Below are 20,866 nucleotides of genomic sequence, written 5' to 3' on the forward strand. Positions count from 1 at the left end.
CATGGCTACATGAGGACTGTTAGAGCATGTCTACCCAGCAGAGCTAAAGTCGAAATAAGCTATACAACTTGAGCTGTGTCAGTTGTGTAACTGAAATCAAAATAGCTTATTTCAGCTTTTGACACTGTCTACATAGCAGGAAGTCCGAGAAAGAGAACTCTTCCTCCGACTTCCCTTATTCCTGCTACAATGAAGGTTAGAGAAGTCGGAGTAAGAAGTCTTCCAGCTCACCATTATTTCAACATTATGTCAAAATAACTGTTTGCAGTACAGACGCGGACTTTGTTATTTCGGAATAACATCAGCTATTCTGAAATAATGCTGCTGTGTAGATATAGCCTTAGTAATTTAGGGGGTACATTCCAAAAGGCTTATTTCCTGTGCCACAAAACTTGCTCCTTTTTTTCCATTTCACATTCCCCCTTGTACACCTGCAGCTGAATTTTGGGTGCCAATCAGAGGGTGGATGTGTTCAGATATCCAGTCCACGTGCTAATCAGTTTTGCAGATGCAAAGAAGGTCTGTGAATAGGAGGATGGGTGTCTACCCAGCTGAACGTAAACTCCTTGCTGGCTCTACCACAAACCTGCTCAAGTTATGAAACAATTGTTTCCTTTACTGCCAGGGATGGGCAAACCAATCTGTGAGATATTAGAACCCACCGGAACTTACACCCAAATTTCAGAACTGAGTAACAAGTTATGAAGTTCGATGAAGTTTGACTCGCTCTATGCGTATGATAATGTCCATTAGTGCTGCCTCAAGATTTCACAGGAAATCATTGCATGTGATGAACTCAACCTGTTTTGCAATACCTACAATATCTGCAGCTGTGATCAGATTGCTATTTTCTCCAATTTTCTCTCAGTTCATCCTAAATTCAGGTGATGAACAAAATAACCTTAAGTAATCTCTGATTACTTTCTCGGATGCACAAACAAATACCAGAGAAAGCAAGCACACAGCCATTGCTATCTTCGAATAACGCACACAAATGTTAATTTTCTATCTAGCTGTGTGTCAATGAAAGTAGCACTAATCACCATAGTACCCTAGCTGTATTTTGTGTCCTTCACTGAATAATGGCCATGCAATGGAGTGGAAGATGATGGTACAGAAAATCTCACCTGTTTTGTGCCAGAGGTGTGAGAGGCCGGCCTATGTTACCATGTTCCTTGTGCAGTGAGCTATACAGTAATTCCTCATTTAACACTATAGATGTTTCAGAAAATGATCGTGTTAAGTGAAAACGTGTTATGCGGGGTCAATTTTCCCATTGAAAATTATGGAAAAGGTGGGAGTTGTATTTCAAGCGGTGGTGTCTGTTGGGACAGGGACATAAGGTGGGGGGAGAAAGGGGACTGGGTTACAGCAGGGAGGGGGGGTGCTTGGCTCTGGGGAAGGGAAGGGGACGAGAGGGGAGGGGGTTGGGGTTGGGAGTATGCTCCTGTGATGGGTCTACTGGGTCCCACACTACTTCCGGCGAGGGGCAGTCACCAGGGAACGGCACGGTGAGCAGTGAACCTTTGGCCACTTTGAAGGGAGGCAGAGGAAGCCCTGCACAGCCGCTGGCAACGGGCCGGCTGGGGAAACCCAGCCGCTGGCCTTCAAAAGGGGGAAGAGGAGAGGGGGCAAGGCGTCCAGCGAGAGGGAGTCAGCAGGGAATGGCGTGGCAAGCAGCAAACCCTCCGCTGCTTTGCAAGGAGGCGGAGGAAGCCCCACGCAGCTACCGGCAATGGGCCAGCTGGAGAAATCGTGTTATTCCGGGGACGGTCGTGTTATTCAAAAAACAGCTTTGTCCACATATTCACTCTGCTGACACCATTATTGGGCCTAACCAAGTGAGTTATAAGATCAAGAACACAGATTCCTGCGCCTCCAGAAATATAATCTATGCTATCATATGCCGAAAGTGTCCGTCTGCTATGTACATTGGACAAACGTCTCTGACACTTCGCCAAAGAATCAATGCCCACAAAACAGACATTAGACAGGATCACAAAGAAAAAACAGTTTCTTGCCATTTCAACCAGAAAGGACATTGTCTTAATGACCTAATCACATGCATCCTACTTCAGAAGACTTTCAAATCTGCACTTGAAAGGGAATCCTCTGAACGGGCATTCATGCTAAAATTCAACACTCTCCGCAGGGGGCTGAACAAAGACCCCAACTACCTTACCCATTACAAAGATAGCTTCCCCAATTATCACCTCTAATACCATTAGCTCACAGACATCTACCCTTCCCCACCTCTAATATCATTAACTCACAGGCATTCACCTTCCTTCCCCCCCTTCCTCCCGCATCCCCCTTCTGTTCTGAAATGTGATTTGCCCTTTTCATATGTGTTCATTTTTTTTTAATTGTATTCTTTGGTATATATGGTTGTGACTATTTTCTTCCACTATTTGATCTGAGGAAGTGGGTCTGGCCCATGAAAGCTCATCATCTAATAAACCATCTTGTTAGTCTTTAAAGTGCTACATAGTCCTGTATTTTGTCTGTTTATAGATTTTCAACATTTCACTATATATACAGTGAATGCCAATAAAAATGATATCCTGTTTGTCTCCATTTTAAGTCAGTGGTGTGTTTTCTGGACTAGTGAATACACTAGTTGTACAGCCTTACATCTTGTAACACATCTGTGGTTGCCCACAACTTAAATCATTGCCCCTGGACAGTGCACCACAGTTTGATAGATGAGAAGCTCTTTGGTTCAGGGGAGCTTTTGTTGTTGTTGTGTGTTTGTACAGGTTGTTGTGTGTTTGTATAGTACCTAGAACAATGGGGTCCTGATCCAGAAATGTTCATCCATGGCATCCAAATAATAAATAATAAAAATTTGGAACTTCACAAAGCAAGTGAGGCTAGAACTCTAATCTTACTGCTCCCCTACCATTTGAGCAAGGGTGCATCTATACTGCAGCCTTAGCTTGGAATAATCTATACAATCTGAGCTATGCAAATTGCATAGTTTATTTCAAGTTAATTACAAAATAGCTTATTGATAGGGAGCGAAGTTTACCAGGACATCAGAATAGTGAGCACATTATATTTTGAAATAATGGGCTTGCTCAAAAGATGCAGAATAGCTATTTTGGGATACCAGAAGTATCCCGAAATAGCACTGCAGTGAAGATGTGCCTCTAAGGAGCAATCTTCAGCAGATTGCTAATAACTAGTGCCAGTAAAATAAACCAATCAAAAGTAGAAAAAAATATTTTTGCTGATTTTTCAAACCTGCACAGATCTTCACCTTTTGGTGGCAAAGAAATGTTCACAAGATGATTGTGAAACCTGAACATTTTCATTGAGGAACTTCCTTGTTAATGCAAAAAGGAAAAACTTAAAAATACAACAAATAGTCTAGTGGCACCTTAAAGACTAACCAAACATGTAGATGGTATCATGAACTTTCGTGGGCAAAACCTATTTCTTCAGATGGTACTCCAGTCATCTGAAGAAGTGGGTTTTGCCCACAAAAGCTCATGATATCATCTACATGTTTTGTTAGTCTTTAAGGTGCTACTAGACTGTTTGTTGTTTTTTAAATATAGTTAAGCAGTTCTGATTCTATCCAGCAGAGGGCAGTGCCCAGCAACCTACCCACCAGTTCATTTACTTCCTTAGTAGTTAGACAACTATAGATTTAAGGGACAGAGAAAATAACTAGGTGAGAGTAAGGCAGCTGGCAGGTTAGGATGTGTTAGTGAATATAGTGAATGAAAGATATTTGCACCATATGGAAGATGGGAGGCGTGCTATGCAAGCAAGCATTGCTTTGGGTGCACCCTAGAGCAATCGGAGGAGGTGAGGAAGTCCAAGGAAGAATTGGCAGAAGACAGTAACAGAGGATATTGATTGCACTGGCATCTTGTGGGAAGATGTACCATACTCAGCAAGCAACTGTAATCAGTGGAGGAGCTAGACTGTGCAGTGCATCAGTGGCAGAGGCTGAACTAAGGTAAGAAGATAAGAACATAAGAATACTGGGTCAATACTGGGTCAGACAAAAGGTCCATCTAGCCCCGTATCCTGTCTGCTGACAGTGGCCAATGCTAGGTACCCTCAGAGGGAAGGCACAGAAGAGGGAATCATCAAATGATCCCATCTCTGTCACCCATTCCCAGTTTCTGACAAACAGGCTAGGGACACCTTCCCTGCCCCATCCTGGCTAATAGACATCAATGGACTTATCCTCCATGAACGTATCTAGCTGTCTTTTGAGGCTGGACACAGCATATCCTTGAGGGTCTCTGGTGCCCAGGAATTTCAGTTTAATTCCCGATACTGTAACTATCCAGAGCTTACTAGCTGTCACTAGTATACACCATGGAAGCTATGAACTTCCTGTCAAAAGCTAGGCTACAGCACAGATTCTTCTGCTTCATGACTTGACCCCAAAACTTGAGCTAATGGATAATGTTCATTATTAGCACAGTTATGGATGGATTATTTATTATAGATGTTGTTGTATTTGGGGTCACAAGCACACAAGGCCTGTGATACTATGGGGTGCAGTTCTAATTGCACCCAGCAGAGGGTACAGGTAACAGACACACCAGACAGTCCAGTACACAACGTCAATCATCCTACATACAGTATGATAAATGATATTGTTACTTGACCACTTTGACCAGCTACTTAGTACTTGTGTGCAGTGGAGGGGAAATACAGCATCTCTTTCCCTGAAAACATGATTACATCATGGCAGCAGCGGTTGCTTTAAGAATCAGGGAGCACTTCCGTTTTAAACTATGTACTTCCCTCTTTATTTATTTCATCCATATCAGTGTATCATGAGTACAGAGTGAACTGAAATGATACAGAGATGGATCACGGCTAGGTTATGATGTGGACTATGCACCAGCACTGGTGGATAAGAGAACCTCTTTTAGCCCTCAGTTGGACTGGCTGGATTGTGGATCTGGATAAGCAGAACTAAGTGGACTTTCTGTGCCTACTACTCTTCACTCCCTCTGTGAGCAGGTGGCTGGTGAATTGAGACAGGAGCAGGGGAATGGGCAGACCTGTCACCCAATAGGTCAGCTGGTGCAGCTGACCCAACCTGGGGGAGGATGGTAATTTGTTGGTGGTATAAGCCAGAGGCAATTTACTATCTCCCGAGGGCAGGGAGAAAGAATAGCAGAATCTTTGCCTCAGAGGGGTGATGCTGACTCACAGTGTCTCCTGGGATATGCCTGGGGTGGTGCAGCTTACATATCCAACCCCCTTGCTCAGGGCTATGCCTGGAGGCACAATAAAGCCCTAAATACTTAACATAACCAAAACGGTAGCTTCAATGAGCCACATGATGTTTTAGCCACTTCTTGGTTATTTACTGATTCCCACATCTGCTAAATGTGTCCGACAGCTGATATATGTGAGGGAAGAACGTACGTATAATAATAGCAATACTTATGCATTCCCTCTTCCCTTGTCCCCGATGCTCTCCAAGGGATGTAGAGCCATGAATGAATAAAACTTCCCATCAAGCCAGTGACTTACAATCCATGCACACGTTATTCTCAGACTGAGCATGGAACTTCCATTTGCCACAGAAGGAATCTCATATCCAGAGCATTAGATTTCATAGCCATCGGTGGGCTTTTCTGCTTAGCCCTCGGAGAAGTCTTGGCTCTGACTCACGCATGGCATTGGGTATATAAACTAGGCAATGGCAGCAAAAGTCTGCTCTAAGTCTATGTCTACACTACAAGGTTTTTGTGCAAAACCAGCCATTTTTGCGTAAAAATCAGCAGACCATCCACACCTCAAGAGCGTTTTTGTGCAAAAAAAAAAAAAAATACAGTAAATGGACAGGACAGAGGGCTCTTGCTGGTAGTTATTTTTTTCCCCATGAGGAATAACTCCTTTTTGCGCTACAGCTCTTGTGCAAAAAGGCGTGTTGTGGACGCTCCGCAGGGGTTTCTTGCACAAAAAAACCCCCCTACAGGTGCTCTGATGGCCATTCTGTTAATGGCCATCAGAGCTTTCTTGCGCAAGAGCATCCATGCAGGGTGGATACTCTCTTGCGCAAAAGCACATTACTTTTGAGGTGTGGACGCACTTTTGCACAAGAATATTTTGTGGAAGATCTCTTCAACAAACAGCTTCTTGCACAAAAACCCTGCAGTGTAGACAAAGCCTGTTGGGACAAAGATACTTGTGTTCCAACAGTACATGAAAAATTGTAACTGTTGATGTGTCTTGACCTCAATGAGGCAGAGTCATCTTGTGAACTGGGAATTCAGGAGGGCTGGCGTCAGTTCCTGGCTCTGCCACAAACTTCCATTATGATGTCGGGCAAGTCACCTAGCATTTAGGCATGACTTTGTTTGACATCACAATGCCTCCTAATTCATTTAAGAGCCTAATCTAATTTACAAAGGGATGTAGGAATTTAAGAGTGCAAATCCCATCAGCAGTCAAGAGCTAAACTCCTCAGCACCAAATTCCCTTTGGAAAATGGGCTGGCACCCAGATCTGTTAGGCTTTGTGATGCTGAGTGCAGCAAGGCCTACATTTTTTAAAAATCAGGGCCTTCAGCTCTCTGGTGGATATCCTCAGTTGGTGTAAATTGTCATAGCTCCATGGACATCAGTGGACCTGTGACAATTGTGCCAGCTCAGGATCCACCCACCAGTGTCTCAGTTCCTCCTCTACATTGAGAATAATTAATACATTGCTTAAATTGTGGCAAGGGAGATTTACACTGGATATTAGGAAAAACTTCCTAACTGTCAGGGTGGTTAAACACTGGAATAAATTGCCTAGGGAGGTTGTGGAATCTCCATCACTGGAGATATTTAAGAGCAGGTTAGACAGACATCTATCAGGGATGATCTAGATGGTGCTTGATCCTGCCGTGAGGACAGGGGACTGGACTTGATGACCTCTCAAGGTCCCTGCCAGTTTTAGGATTCTATGATGCTATGATTATTTATTAGTTGTGATGTGGTTACAGATTGGAGCCCTAGTCATGGAACAGGGATCCCATTGTGCAAACACAGAGATGGTCTCTGCCCCGGTGAGCACATATTGGAATAATGCTCGTTTCCTATATAAGCCCCAATCCTGCAAAGACTTATGCACATGCGTAACTTCCTGCACTGTGAGCAGTCCCATTGTAAGCTCTTTGGGTTAAAAGCTATCTCTTTCTGTGTTTTGACAGCACTTAGCACAAAGGGGCCTTGATCTTGCTGGTGGCCTCTGGGGGCTGTTGTAACAGAAATAATAATAAACCTCCCATGTTCCAAATGAAAAGCGTCCGGACACATTTCTTGTGTTGAATGATTTTTCTTGCTTACTTTGTTGCTAGGATCATCTTTTTCCTTGCTGTCTGTTCTTTCTGTTCCATATGCTGTCTGGCAAGATGTTCTCCCACTGCCTTGGCTGGGAACTCTGTTTCGCAAGTGTACCCAAAATCCCTGGCCAAATGTAAGGCTTCCCCTGCAGGAAGAAAAAATAAGTCAATCAGGTTATACAGAAAGTTTTTTTAAAAGACATTTTTTCAGCTACATTTTTTTTTAAAAAAAGGAACAATAGGTTACTGCAGTGTGAATACATCCCTGATCTCAGTTTCTTCTACATAACTGAGGCTAGGTGTACACTACAGGGGAAGGTTGAACTAAGATACGCAACTTCACCTGGGTTAATTAAGTAGCTGGAATTGACATACCTTAATTTGTGTTTCTGTGTGGTCTCTACAAATGCTCCCCTCAACTTCTCTTACTCCACATTAGGAGCAGGAGTATCTACACCAATGGGGGCACCCTTTGGGTACGTCTAGACTACAGGCTTCTGTCGACAGAAGTTTTGTCGACAGATACTGTCGACAAAATTTCTGTCGACAAAGAGCGTCTAGACTACATTGAGTTCTGTCGACAAAGCAAGCTGCTTTGTCAACATGGTAGTGTAGACGCAAAGGACAGTTTACATGCAATAACACCTTCTGTCGACAGAAACTCTGTCGACAGAAGTCGTTATGCCTCGTAAAATGAGGTTTACAAGCGTCGACAAAACTGCTGAGTTCTGTCGACGTTATGTCGACAGAACTCAGCAGTAGAGTGGATGCAGGTATAGTATTGTCGACAAAAGTCCACTTTTGTCGACAAAACCCCGTAGTCTAGACACACCCTATGAGTTCAATTTAGCCAGTCTTTATTAGACCAGCTAAATCAAACTCCAGAAGATTGACCGTGACAGTGTCGACCTTTTGTGAAGACATGGCCTGAGACCAAATTCTGGCCTTTTCAGCCTGCTGTTATTTGTGGCCCATATAATGGGGTGGGGGGGGGGGGGCATAGCGGAACTACCAAGAAGTGAGTCCAGGTTCGCTGAACTTCCAGAGTGAGGTGTCAGTTCATTAATACCTCTTTCCTTTCAGAAAATACTGCTACTGCCATTCTCACTTAAATGTTTTCGGCCACAGGAATATCTTCATTTTCCACATGCAATCCACTCCCCCCCACACACTGTCTTCATAAATCAAGTGTTCATCTACCAGATCACATGCATGAACCAATTAAATGCATGCACTGATCATATGACACTCATGTGATATAAGTTGACATTGAATTTTGCCAGCACATTCTGTTTTGGGCAGAGAGCCCTGTCAGCATTGTGCTTGTGTGGCTGCTCAGAAGAGCAATGTTCCCTCTAATCTTATCCATCCATGGGTGGATTTTTTCAATCCATGTGTGGAATAAATATTATGATGAGTACTGAAGTGTGGGATTTGAACCCACCAACCCTATGCTCTTGAGGTAAAGGCCCTAGCCCTTAGCTACAACAGAACCAACCCCACCCTCCTGCTTTCAGGGTATCCCTTATCCCACCATGGTGTATGCCAATGTGTCCAACAGTAGAAATTAAAAAAAAAATAGCTGTAAGTGCTCTGGTAATCAATTGAACAGCATCTGAATATCCTGTAACAAGGTCAGGATAGAGGGCTACAGGAGAGTGGTAGAAAACAAGTACATTAGCCCCAGATTAAATAGGTATATTTTCCCGGGTTAAATTAGAAAGGGCTAATCCAGAACAGTCAGGAATTTGCCAGAATCAATTAGGGCAGACAGGCCAATTAAGACACCCAAAGTCAATCAGGTACTTTCCATAACCAATTAAGACTGGTGTCAAGTAACAGAGGGGTAGCCGTGTTAGTCTGAATCTGCAAAAGTGAGGAGGAGTCCTGTGGCACCTTATAGACTAACAGATTTATTGGAGCATAAGATTTCATGGGCAAAGACCCACTTCAAAGAGAAACTGCTGAGCTACAGTTCATCTGAAAATTTGACACCATCATTTTAGGATTAAACAAAGACTATGAATGGCTAGCCAAGTACAAAAGCAGTTTCTCCTCTCTTGGTCTTCACACCTCCACATCAGCTGCTAGAAGTGGGCCTCATCCTCCCCAACTGAATTGACCTCGTTATCTGTAGCCTTATTCTTGATTGGTATTCTTTTCTTATGCCTGTATATTTATACCTGCTTCTGGAATTTCCACTACATGCATCTGACGAAGTGGGTCTTTGCCTATGAAAGCTTATGCTCCAATAAATCTGTTAGGGTGTCTAGACTATGGGGTTTTGTTGACAAAAGTGGACTTTTGTCAACAAAACTATACCTGCGTCTACACTACCACTGAGTTCTGTCGACATAACATCGACAGAACTCAGCAGTTTTGTCGACGGCTGTAAACCTCATTTTACGAGGAATAAAGCCTTTTGTGTTGACAGAGTTCTGTCGACAGAAGGCGTTATTGCATCTACTCTGTCCTTTGCGTCTACACTCTCATGTCGATAGAGCGGCTTGCTTTGTCGACAGAACTGGATGTAGTCTAGATGCTCTTTGTCGACAGTATCTCTCGACAAAACTTCTGTTGACAAAAGCCTGTAATCTAGACGTACCCACTAGTGTCTATAAGGTGCCACAGTATTCCTCATCGCTAATTAAGTTTGGCTAATCAGGACACCCGGAGCCAATTAAGAAGCAGCTAGTACAGGTTGAAAAAACTCCCCTTCTGTTAGCTCACTCTGTGCAAGGAGCTGGGTAAGAAGGCACTGTGAAAGTTCTGGGAGGTACAAACACTATCAAGGACCAGAAGGAAGGGCCTGTGATAAGCGAGGTTCTGGGGAGGGCTGTGGGGAAGTGTTCCAGGGAATCATAGCTGTCATGCAGCTGATACTGGGGGTATTACAGGAAGCTTCTATCATAGGGTCTGCAATCTGGAGTAGGGGGCAGGCCCATGTTCACCCCATCCCCAACTCCCTGTTCACCACAAGAGAGTTGATTTGGATAGTGGGATGCACCAGAGGAGGCCTAATCTGGGAAAGAGTCTGTCCTGTCCCTGAATCGCTCCGAAGGGCAGCAGAGACTAAGGGTTTCAATCGCCTCTCTTTTCCCCATACTGGCCAATGATGAGGGTGGCTAAATAAATGGCAAGTTTGTGCCCCCAAGGAAAGTGTCTAAATCAAGGGTCGCCATGAGCCTCTGAGGTGAGCAGTACGCCAGAAAGCGCAGGCCCCACCAAGGCAGAGAAGGAGCTTTGCCATGCTTTCCTGCAGCATTCCCTGTGAGCTGAGCACTTGAGTGGCCACCCTGAACAGATTCAGATGCTACCCATTTAATGAGCAGAGCACCCTCTGCGCCCACAGATGGCAGCATGTGTTTTTACTGGTGGTGCACATCTGCACATACTTTGGTGCACATAACAAAATGTATTCTGCATATGGATGGGAAAAATTAGAGGGAACCTTGGCAGTCAGTTATGTTACAGGACCTGGAATAATAACGCTAGCATTTGAATAACATTTTCCAGTACACGCAGGAGAAAGGAAAGCAAATGTGATTACAGTTGTAAATACTGTACACCAGCTGACTGAGCGTATCATACCAGGGCTGAAAACAGAGCTGTGGGGACGTTCGTGCCAAGGTGATTATTAATTTTGAATTTTCTATCTTGAGACGATATTCCAGTTCTGTTTGGGTGTTACTTCTGTACAAATTAGTCATAATAACATCTTTCTCCCCTTTCTCTCTCTCTGGCTATGTCTAGACTCCAGGCTTTTTGTGCAAGAAGCTTTTGTCGGAAGAGATCTTCCGCAAAAACTTCTTGCGCAAGAGCGCGTCCACACTGCAAAAGCGCATTGAAAAAGCGATGCACTTTTGCGAAAGAGAGTGTCCAGACTGCATGGACGCTCTCTCAAAAGTAAGCTCTGATTGGTATGCACAAAATAGCCACCAGAGCACCTGTGCTTTTTTCCTCTTTCCTCCTTTTGCGCAACCCCCCCTTCCGTGTCCACACACGCCTTTTTGCAAAAGAACTCTTTCGCAAAAAGGCATTCTTTCTCGTAGAAAGAAAAATACCAATTGTGTAAAAACCCCTCTGTTCTTTCAATTCTCTTGCACAAAAACGTGCTTGAGCTGTAGACGCTCTGTGAGTTTTTGCAGAAAACCTGCTGTTTTTCCTAAGAAAACATAGCCTAAGAATGTATGTGTATCTGTGTCTGCATGCATTATGTGCATGTACATATATATGTATATATTCATACAAATACATCTCTTTAAAATTATATATTGACTGGAAAGAGAAAACTGATGTTGATTTTATGTAGCACTTTACTGAGACATGCCATGAGAAAGGAGCTTTCTGTGTTAAACTTTTGGATTCTAAACGCTAACGCCTATAGGGTCTGATTCTTCATGCACCCTCTGAATTGAGCCAGTACCAATATCAGTGCATGGTTTATTTAGATGCAGCTCTTACATCTTTAGATTCGTGCCAGTAGTGCACATTCTCTTGATTGCTGCTTGCTGGAGTTCTTAATTGTACATAGGGTGGAAAAATAAGAATCACATTGCAGGAAATGTCACTTAACATGTTTCCCTTTTGTCCCATCAACATTGTCACAAAAACAGAGATTGGAAAATCAATGAAAGTTTGGGCAATGTTGAGGAGCTGGGTCAGGTCTCATTTTCCATGTCTGCTTATCATCTTGATGATTTCACTGTGGTTTCTTCCTTTCCTGGCTTGCGATTGCTGATTTCAGCAGTGTGCTAGTGGGGCCCCAGTAAAGAGGGCTGCTAGCATCCCTTGAAATGCCATGCATTTGCCAATCAATTGCCCTGTTTAAAGACAAATCAATGACTTTGTTTGCTAATAGTCAGAGCCTTCTTCCTGAGTCGGAGACAAAAGATGGAGTCAGGGATCACTCATTATTTCCCATTGCATCTGGGGCGCTGCCTTGTTTACAGCTCTAGACAGCGCTGAACGGCAACACGTCCCTATCGCGTTTGACAATTGACCAGGAAGATTTGCATGATTGAAAGGGACAGTTGCTGAGGCTGAGCTGGCACAAGCCCCACTGGAGGGACCAGGCTGTGTACCTTGACAGGCTTCTGACGGCAGGTGCATGGAGCCGCGTGAAGCTCTCCTGGGCCTAGCCAAGACTGAGGGATGCTTCTATCCAGAGTGAAGGCAGAGGCAGTTTCCCAGGAGAGGCATGCTCTGGATCTGAGCCTCTTCTCCTCCTTGGCTTTCCCTCAATCTGATGCTACTATCCAGCAGAGCCCCCAGACAAGGAGCGGAGGTGGGAGGGGGAAGGTTGTCTTTCCCCTCCCAGGATGGGAAGGGAGGTGGGAGGGAGGGAGGGATGTGAAAACAAAGGCTGAAGGAAGGGATAAGAAAGAATATGATGGTTTATATCAGTGCAGACAAAAGAGCTCTCTCATCTGCACTGATATAAACCATCATGTTCTGCTGATATAAACCATCATATTTAGCTGACCTATTTACCAGGAAGAGCAAAGCATAGACTCCCATGTGGAGGAATACTGATAATTGAAAAGATACGTGTAGGGTACAGCAAAACTGATCTCTGTGTGGTCTGGCAGAAAAAATCCCTGGTTGTCTTTTTTTAAGATAAAACCAGCTTTTGTGCTTTGTTTAAAGCTCCAATTGCTAAGTAATCACTCTTGGGGTACGTCTAGACTGTGGGGTACATCTAGACTCCAGTTTCCCAAAAAACTCCACTGCATCTGGGGAACGCGTTTGCTCATCCGCTTTTTTTTTGCGGAAGAACAGACACGCTCTTTCGGAATCCCTGTCTTCCTTATTCCATGAGGACGATGGGATCTTCCAAAAGAGTGTGTTTTTCCAAAATGTAGCCCAGTGTAGATGAGCCAAATTTCAGAAAAGCCTCTTCCGGAAAAAAAAAAAAAGCGGAAAAAGGTATGGAAATTGTGGAGCTTGTTTTGCGTCCCTTTTTCCAAAAAATAGTTGTAGTCTAGACATAGCCATACAATTTTTCACCTTGTGAACCCATAGTATGGCTGGATTTTTCCTCCTGTGAGACAGCCTCTCCAAGCATGTGTTGCATTTTTGCATGCTTCCTTCAAACCCAACCTGGGTCTTGATCTCAGGAATTTTGCCTATAAGAGGAGAACTTGCTATATTCTGGCAGCAAACAAACTAGCTCTGCCAGCTGGCTATTGTTGAAGACTCATAAATCTTTTATACATGCCAGCCCTTGGAAAGGAACAAAGGCTATATCTAGACTACAGGCTTCTTGCACAAGAAGCTTTTTTTGGAAGAGATCGTCCCAAAAAACTTCTTGCAAAAAAGCGCATCCACAGTGCAAAAGCTCATCAAAAAAGTGATGTGCTTTTTTGAAAGATAGCATTCAGACTGCGTGGACGCTATCTTACATGTAAGCAGTGATTCCTGTGGACATAATGGCCACCAGGGCACCTGTGCTTTCACCTCTTCCCTCTTCTTCCAAAAAATCTCTCTCTTCCCCATCCATACATGCTTTTTTGCAAAAGAGCTCTTTCGCAAAAAGGCTTCTTCCATGTAGAATGAGGATTACCAATTGAGCAAAAAGCCTTCTGTTCTTTCAATTTACTATAGAAAGAACATGGTTGCAGTGTGGACATAACTCAAGTTTTGTCCAAAAAATATCCATTTTTTTGATAAAACTCTGTAGTCTAGACACAGCCAAAGAGAGGCATTTTGGTGCAGGCTGCATTATATGATGTCCTAAGTCGATGGGAGATTCTGCTTTTGCTGTGGCAGGACTAGATGTGGATTTTACTCCTCCTGAAATCCATCACCTTCAACCACTTTGCTTTATTTGTTTCGATTTCAGCAAGGCCACATGAAAAGAACTCCTGGCTCCAAGTGTCCTTGATAGAGAAGTGAAAATACAATCTGATGAAACCCCATCCTGATGAAGCAAATCAGCCGCTTTCTTCTACATAAAAGACACCACAAAAACCAACATTTCCCTACTTCAGCTTCCACAAAAGCCATGTCCTCACTCATGAAACACATAGAACTTCCAGTATTAGATGAGGTGTATGATGGGCCCCAAAGACCAACAGATTCCAGCAATTTGAAATCCCAGGAAGCAGAAGAGTGAATTTCTAAGGACTTTGTGGAGAATTCCCCACTAAGGCTGTGTCCAGACTCAGGTTTTTTTTTGAAAAAAGTAGCCTTTTTTCGAAAAAACTTCACCTGCATTTAGACTGCAGCCGCGTTCTTTCGAAATTAAATCAAAAGAACGCGGCTATTCTTTCGACGTCGGTAAACCTCATTTCATGAGGAAGAACGCCTTTTTTCGAAAGTGCTCTTTCAAAAAAAGGCGTTCTTGAATGCCAACAGGGCTTTTTAGAAAGAGAGCATCGAGACTCACTCGCTGCTTTCTTTCGAAAAAGCGGCTTGCTTTTTCGAAAGTACTGCTTGCTGTCTAGATGCTTTTTTTCAAAAGAGGCTTTTTCGAAAGATACTTTTGAAAAAGCCTCTTTCGAAAGAGGCTTGCAGTCTAGACATAGCCTATGGGTGCCTTCTGTTATGTACTTCTCGCGCCCTTTATGTTGTTTCATTTCTTAGTGGTCATAATTGGCAAGGTGAACAGAAGGAAAAGCCATAAATAGGGGCTTGACAAACAGTACAGTGCAGTCAGAATCTCGGTACTAGTTAGGATAATCAGCAATATCGTGATGAAAGGGATTACAGACAACATAAACATGTTGGCTGTGTCTACACTGGCATCCCTTCCGGAAAAGTGATGCTAATGTAGCACTTTGGAATAGGCAAATCCGCGGGAGATTTAAATATCCCCCACGGTATTTACATTAACATGGCTGCCGCTTTTTTCCGGCTTGGAGATAAGCCGGAGAAAAGCACCAGTCTAGACATGATTCTCCGGAAAATAAAGCCTTTTCTGGAGGATCTCTTATTCTTGAAAGTAGGATTAAGAGATCCTCCAGAAAAGGCTTTATTTTCCGGAGAATCATGTCTAGACTGGCGCTTTTCTCCGGCTTATCTCCAAGCCGGAAAAAAGCGGCAGCCATGTTAATGCAAATACCGCGGGGGATATTTAAATCCCCCGCAGATTTGCCTATTCCAAAGTGCTACATTAGCATCCCTTTTCCGGGAGGGATGCCAGTGTAGACACCGCCGTTGTGTCTACACTGGCACAATCTCGCACAAAAGTGGACGCTATTGCGCAAAAACTTGCTGCCTGTCTACACTGGCCGCGTGTTCTTGTGCAAGTAAACTGACGTTGTAATGTATAAAATCAGGGCTTCTTGTGCCAGAACTATGATGGTCCCACTCAGGAAGAAGCCTCTTTGCGCAAGAGCTCTTCCAGAAGAGGCCAGTGTAGACAGGCAACATGAATTTCTTGCGCAAGAAAACCCTATGGTTAAAATGGCCAACAGAGCTTTCTTGCACAAGAGAGCGTCTACACTCTTGCACAAAAGCACATCTCTTGCGCAAAAGCACATGCCAGCGTAGATGCTCTCTTCTGGAAGAGTTTTTGCAGAAGAACTCTTCCGCAAAAGAGTTTTTGCATGAGAACGCCAGTGTAGATGTAGCCGGAATGTAAAAATCAGGTTCCATGTGAACAGCGCACAGGTAGAACATGCTGTCCAGGGATTGGTTCCTGGACAGTAACCAAGCCATTCCAAGAACATGTGATTCAGCGTAGAACAAATGCAATGTGAAGTGTAAGTGCACATAACGGAAGAGGTTGTTTATGTACCTTTGTCTGGGTGGGGTGCCCTATGCCCACCTATGCTTAAGTCTGATTGACCCAGTGTCTCTTTGCTGTATGCCAAATAAAAATTCCCGAGTGAGGAAATTCGGAGTTGAACTGGATGTTTGAGAGCCCAGAGAAACAGATGTGGGGTTCTCTCAGAACTGGGCAAGGTGTTCTGGATAATCCAAGTGGAAAGGTTTTGGGAGGAATCTCAACTCCCCTATTGCATCAGGAGAGAGCCAGTTTCTCATGTAGGCTGACCTCTATTTTGGGCTTTATAGCTCGCAGTCAGCATTTCAGATTCCACCTGGAAACGAATGAGCAGCCCATGCCAATCCTGGAGCACTGGTGTAGTGTTCATTATGTGATGCATGGCTTAACAAGCAAGCTGCCACTTTCTGCACCAGCTTCCAAGTAGTTTTAAGTTTGCTCCCCTACCATGCCCATTGTAATAACTTAATACTAAGGAGTGGCCCATGGTTTTGAGGGGTAGGTAGAGATTCAGTTCAATTCCTTGCTTTCCTACAGATTGCCACATAACTTCTGGACAGATTGCCACATTGGTTCTGGGATGTGGAAGTGCTGCAGAACCCGCTGGCTTGAAATGGTTTACGTTATTTACAGTTTGGTTCAATGGCTCACAGCATCCCCACTGTACAAATTGTTCCAGCCCCCCTTAATTGCCATTATGACCTCAGGCAAGTCTCTCTGGTTTGGTTCCTCATCTGTAAATTAGGGGTAATTGCACTTCCCTATCTCTCAGGGTGCGCCTACACAGCACCCTAAACTCAAGTCTTATTTCAATTCTATTTTGAAATAACTTCTTTTGAAATGTGGCATGTCTTCACAGTGCCAAATTTCAAAATAACGCACTATTTCAAGACATCCCTTGTGGAACGAGGGTTGTAGGGATGCCAAAATTATGCTCCCGTTATTTCGAAAAATATTTCAAAATAACGGGAGGCTTGTGTAGATGCGGGGTAGCTATTTTGGGGATACCTCCAGTATCCTGAAACAGCCACGCTATGTAGATGTGCCCTCAGAGAACTTGGGAAAGTAAATGCATTAAAACTTCTCTGAGACGCTATAGTAATGGGAGTGCTTGTTGAAAGCCTTTTGACCAGCAAATAACTCTGTGGAAACCTTTTTAGCTGCTTGTGGGCAATTCTAGATTTGAAAAAAAGATTGTTTTCTGACAAAAGTTCTTTGTTGAAAAATATCTTCCTTTTTTAGGGGGAAATTGTTAATATTTTGAACCAGTTCTAAGCAATTCACAAAGACACACACACAAAAAGGAAACATTTAAATAACCCAAACTATAGATTGGGTATAGAATCCTTATCTACCTTACAACAGCATTATGACACTTCTTTGGTTCATGTGTGAGATTCTCTGAGCAGAAAGCATTATACAAATGTGAAGGGAAGCACAGTATAATGAATAAGCTCCTGGAATGGGAGATAGGAGACTTGAGTTTTAACTCCTATCTCGCCAGTGATTCACTTATGGACTTTGTCAAGTCACTTTTGCTCTTTATGCAAAATGGGGATGAAGACATTTAAACCTAGAAGGATGGAAGGGGTCAGCAATGCAATGCAAATGATTATATAGACAAAGATAGGAGTTAGCATCTTTTGTTGGATCAACCTCATTGGTGAATGGGACAAGATTTCAAGTTATTCAGACCTCAGAACTTGTCTCTCTCACCAACAGAAGTTTGTCCAATAAAAGACATGTCTTCACCCACCTCATCTCTTTAACATCCTGGGGCCAACATGGCTACCACAACATTGCAAACACATTATTACAGAACAGAAGTATTACAATACGTTATCATATAGCCTACCTTCAACCAAGGAAGTCAGAAGGGTGACATTTGCTGCTTTCCTTCTTCCTGCAGGCAAATTCAGTCCCAATCTGTCCAATTTTTCTCGCAGACAGCGTCCCCCATTCTTGGATTTTGCTCTGTCATAAGAGAATGGAATTTTTAAAAATCCCACCTTGATTTTATTCCTAGATTCCTAGATTGCAATATCAGAAATTCCTATTCTAACCTTTTTTATAACATAGGCCATACGAGTTATCCAAAATCATTCCTGAAGGAGATCAACTTGTTTGTTTATTACACACCAATCTAAAATTTCCATTCACCCCTTTTGCTAATCTAGGGTTTATCCCATCACTGCTGGTGTCAATGAAAAATCAGTCAGGGCCAGATCCTTATTTCCTTACTCACACTGAGTAGTGACTTAATCTAAAAGTGGTCCCTTTAACATGCCATTTGGGTAAGGTGATATTCAGCATGGGTACGGTGACCAGAATCCAGCTTTAAATGACTCCAGACGATGACTTTCCGCACAATTGGAGCAAAAGTTTTCACATAAATGATGCTACTCTAAAAGTAGCCTCCTGACCAGAAATGGGCAAAATTGATCAGCTGAAAGTTTTTCTGGTGCAAAATGCATTTTAGGCAACAACGAAATATTCTGTGAATCTATGTTGATTCCAACAAATTGTTCTTTTGGAAGCATCCCCATCTCCCAGAAAATCCAAACAAACAGAACCATTTTGTTTTGATGTTTTCTGTGTGAAAACGTTTCAATTTTTTTTCCAGTTTGAAACAACTTTCAAAAATTATTTTTAATATTTTGAAACCATTCAAAAATATTTTAAAATGATCAGCATTGAAACAAAGCATTCCATTCATCAAATGTAGTTTTTGCTTAGGGCTCGTCTTCACTCTATGGCGGATCCACTGGAGGTCAAGTTAGCGTGTCTGCTTGGACACCATAAATAGAACTCCAAGCACTCTCCCGTAGACTTATAGGATGAGAAGAGTAGCTGGCATCAACAGAAGAGCAACCCCCACCAACCTTGCCACGTAGAAGAGGGTTCAGTAAGTATGTTGACTTCAGCTATACTATTTATATAGCTGAAGTTGCATAGATTAGATTGAAGGAGATTGGGAGTTTAGTGTGGAGTACTGACATACCCCTTATCCAGACTCCTCACAATTTACTCCAGTTTTCTCCCTTGTTGTGTGAGAGCTGTAGTAAGTTGTAGTAGATCAGCTCACTGCCTGTTGAATACCTAATCGGCTCTTCTGGCTGGTAAGAAATTTGAAGGGAAACAAGACCTTGCCCACTGCCTTATTCTTTCTGCCATTTTGTCCCATGATAGGAAATCCGGCAAGTAGCCTCACCTTACTCCATCATGGCTAGAGTCAAAGGCTGAGCAAGGCTGAGCAGTGGGCCTTACTCGCTCATATTCCCTTGTGTGGCTAAATAAGGGCTGTGACTAGGGCTTGTGGGTAATTTTCCATCAACATTCTTTTTCAATAGTAAATTTAGATTTTTGACTAAATGAACTTTTCCATGCCAAAAAGAGTCTGCTTTCCATGGAACATTTGGTCTTATTGAGGAAAATTTGATTTTTTAAAATTAAAAGTCTATTTTTCCTTCAGAAAATGTTGATAAAAAGAATTTTTTCTTTGTTTTCATTGACATTTTCCTTAGAAGTTGCTGCCTTTCAATCCGTTTTCTGAGCTACTCTATCTAGGTGATCCAGAGGAAAAATCTAGAAGCAAAAGAATTACAGTACCTGTACTACCTTGAATCTGCTACACCTGACCTTATCTTACCTTCTCAAAATACCTCCCAAGAGTGAAGCATTGAGGCATTCAGGTGGAGAGAGGCGCCTCTTCACCTCCGCAATGGTCACTTTGTATTTAGAAGTGGAGCTGAGTAGAGATAAGCGTCCAGGTACAGAGCAAAAAAGGTCTGTGGGGTTAACAACACAGGTGCCACCTACAAAACAAAAGGCACATGCCTTAGGTTAGAAGGCAGAATCAGAGTATTGTCACTGAGATGTTCTCCTTTGCATAAAGGCACAAGTTTCTTTCTTTCTTTCTTTCTTTCTTTCTTTCTTTCTTTCTTTCTTTCTTTCTTTCCTGGATCCAGCATGACAAAAACTTAAGGCTGAACTAAAGCACCTGCTTGAGACACTTGGTCAAGAGTTAGAAACTCATCAAGTGATGGAGCCTTTACCACACCCTTGAAGATCTGTTCCAATGGTAAATAACCAACACCGCTGAAAGGCTACATTTTAACATTCACAACACTATATAAGATCAGTCAGGAACACTGGTGTCCTGTTTAGTTTAGGAGAAATGGATGTGTAATGATTATAGGGTGTATTTTTTAATCTGAATGGTTCCGGAGGTCTTAGAACCCTCAACCACTTTACTTTCATTAGGCCAGCCCTTCATCTGGTGTATCAGCATAACTCACTGGAGCTATACTGGTTTATCCCCAGATGAGTTCTGGACCAATATATCCCCTGTCCTTAACATCTGTTTAGTCAACTAGGACATTGCCAAAAGCTTGTGGTTGCAGAATATGATCAACAACTCTGCTTGTCAGGAACAATGGAACTTTCTACCTTAAGAATAAAGCTAATCTCTGCAGGAGACAGCTTTCTGCAGGGCTGGTCTGAGAGTTTGGATGAATTCCTCCATTAACTAATGATCTCCAAGTGCAAGGTGTATTTCTATGAACTGCCCTCTCTAATGTGCAAGCTCTGCTACGTATGTGAACCCAAATTTGAGCAGGCATCTAGGTGTTTGTACAGAGAAGTCAAGCATGCATGCAGTGGAGTTTGTACATGAACAAGTCTGGGTTGTATAAAAGTCCATGCCCATTTTCACATGAGCATTTTAAAATTTCTGGTCTCTAATGTGTAGCTGCAAAATGCAATGCAAATTTGGTGATGGCTTTGGATGTTTAGCTGATCTCTCCACTCTGATAAATTTCAGT

General features: G+C 43.0%; 1 protein-coding gene across 1 annotated transcript in view; it reads right to left on the minus strand.

Moving 5' to 3' along the window:
- TFAP2D (transcription factor AP-2 delta) overlaps positions 1-20,866 on the minus strand; it is a 56,531-nt gene that overhangs the window by 20,760 nt on the left and 14,905 nt on the right. The window contains exons 4-6 of the mRNA XM_006137022.4: positions 19,693-19,858; positions 17,899-18,017; positions 7,317-7,458 (exon numbers count right to left, since the gene is read on the minus strand). Of these exons, the coding sequence (XP_006137084.1) occupies positions 7,317-7,458; positions 17,899-18,017; positions 19,693-19,858 (427 nt within the window). The remainder of the gene's footprint in view (positions 1-7,316; positions 7,459-17,898; positions 18,018-19,692; positions 19,859-20,866) is intronic.

This window comes from Pelodiscus sinensis, chromosome 3 (genome assembly GCF_049634645.1).
Source record: "Pelodiscus sinensis isolate JC-2024 chromosome 3, ASM4963464v1, whole genome shotgun sequence".
Classification (NCBI taxonomy): domain Eukaryota; kingdom Metazoa; phylum Chordata; order Testudines; family Trionychidae; genus Pelodiscus; species Pelodiscus sinensis.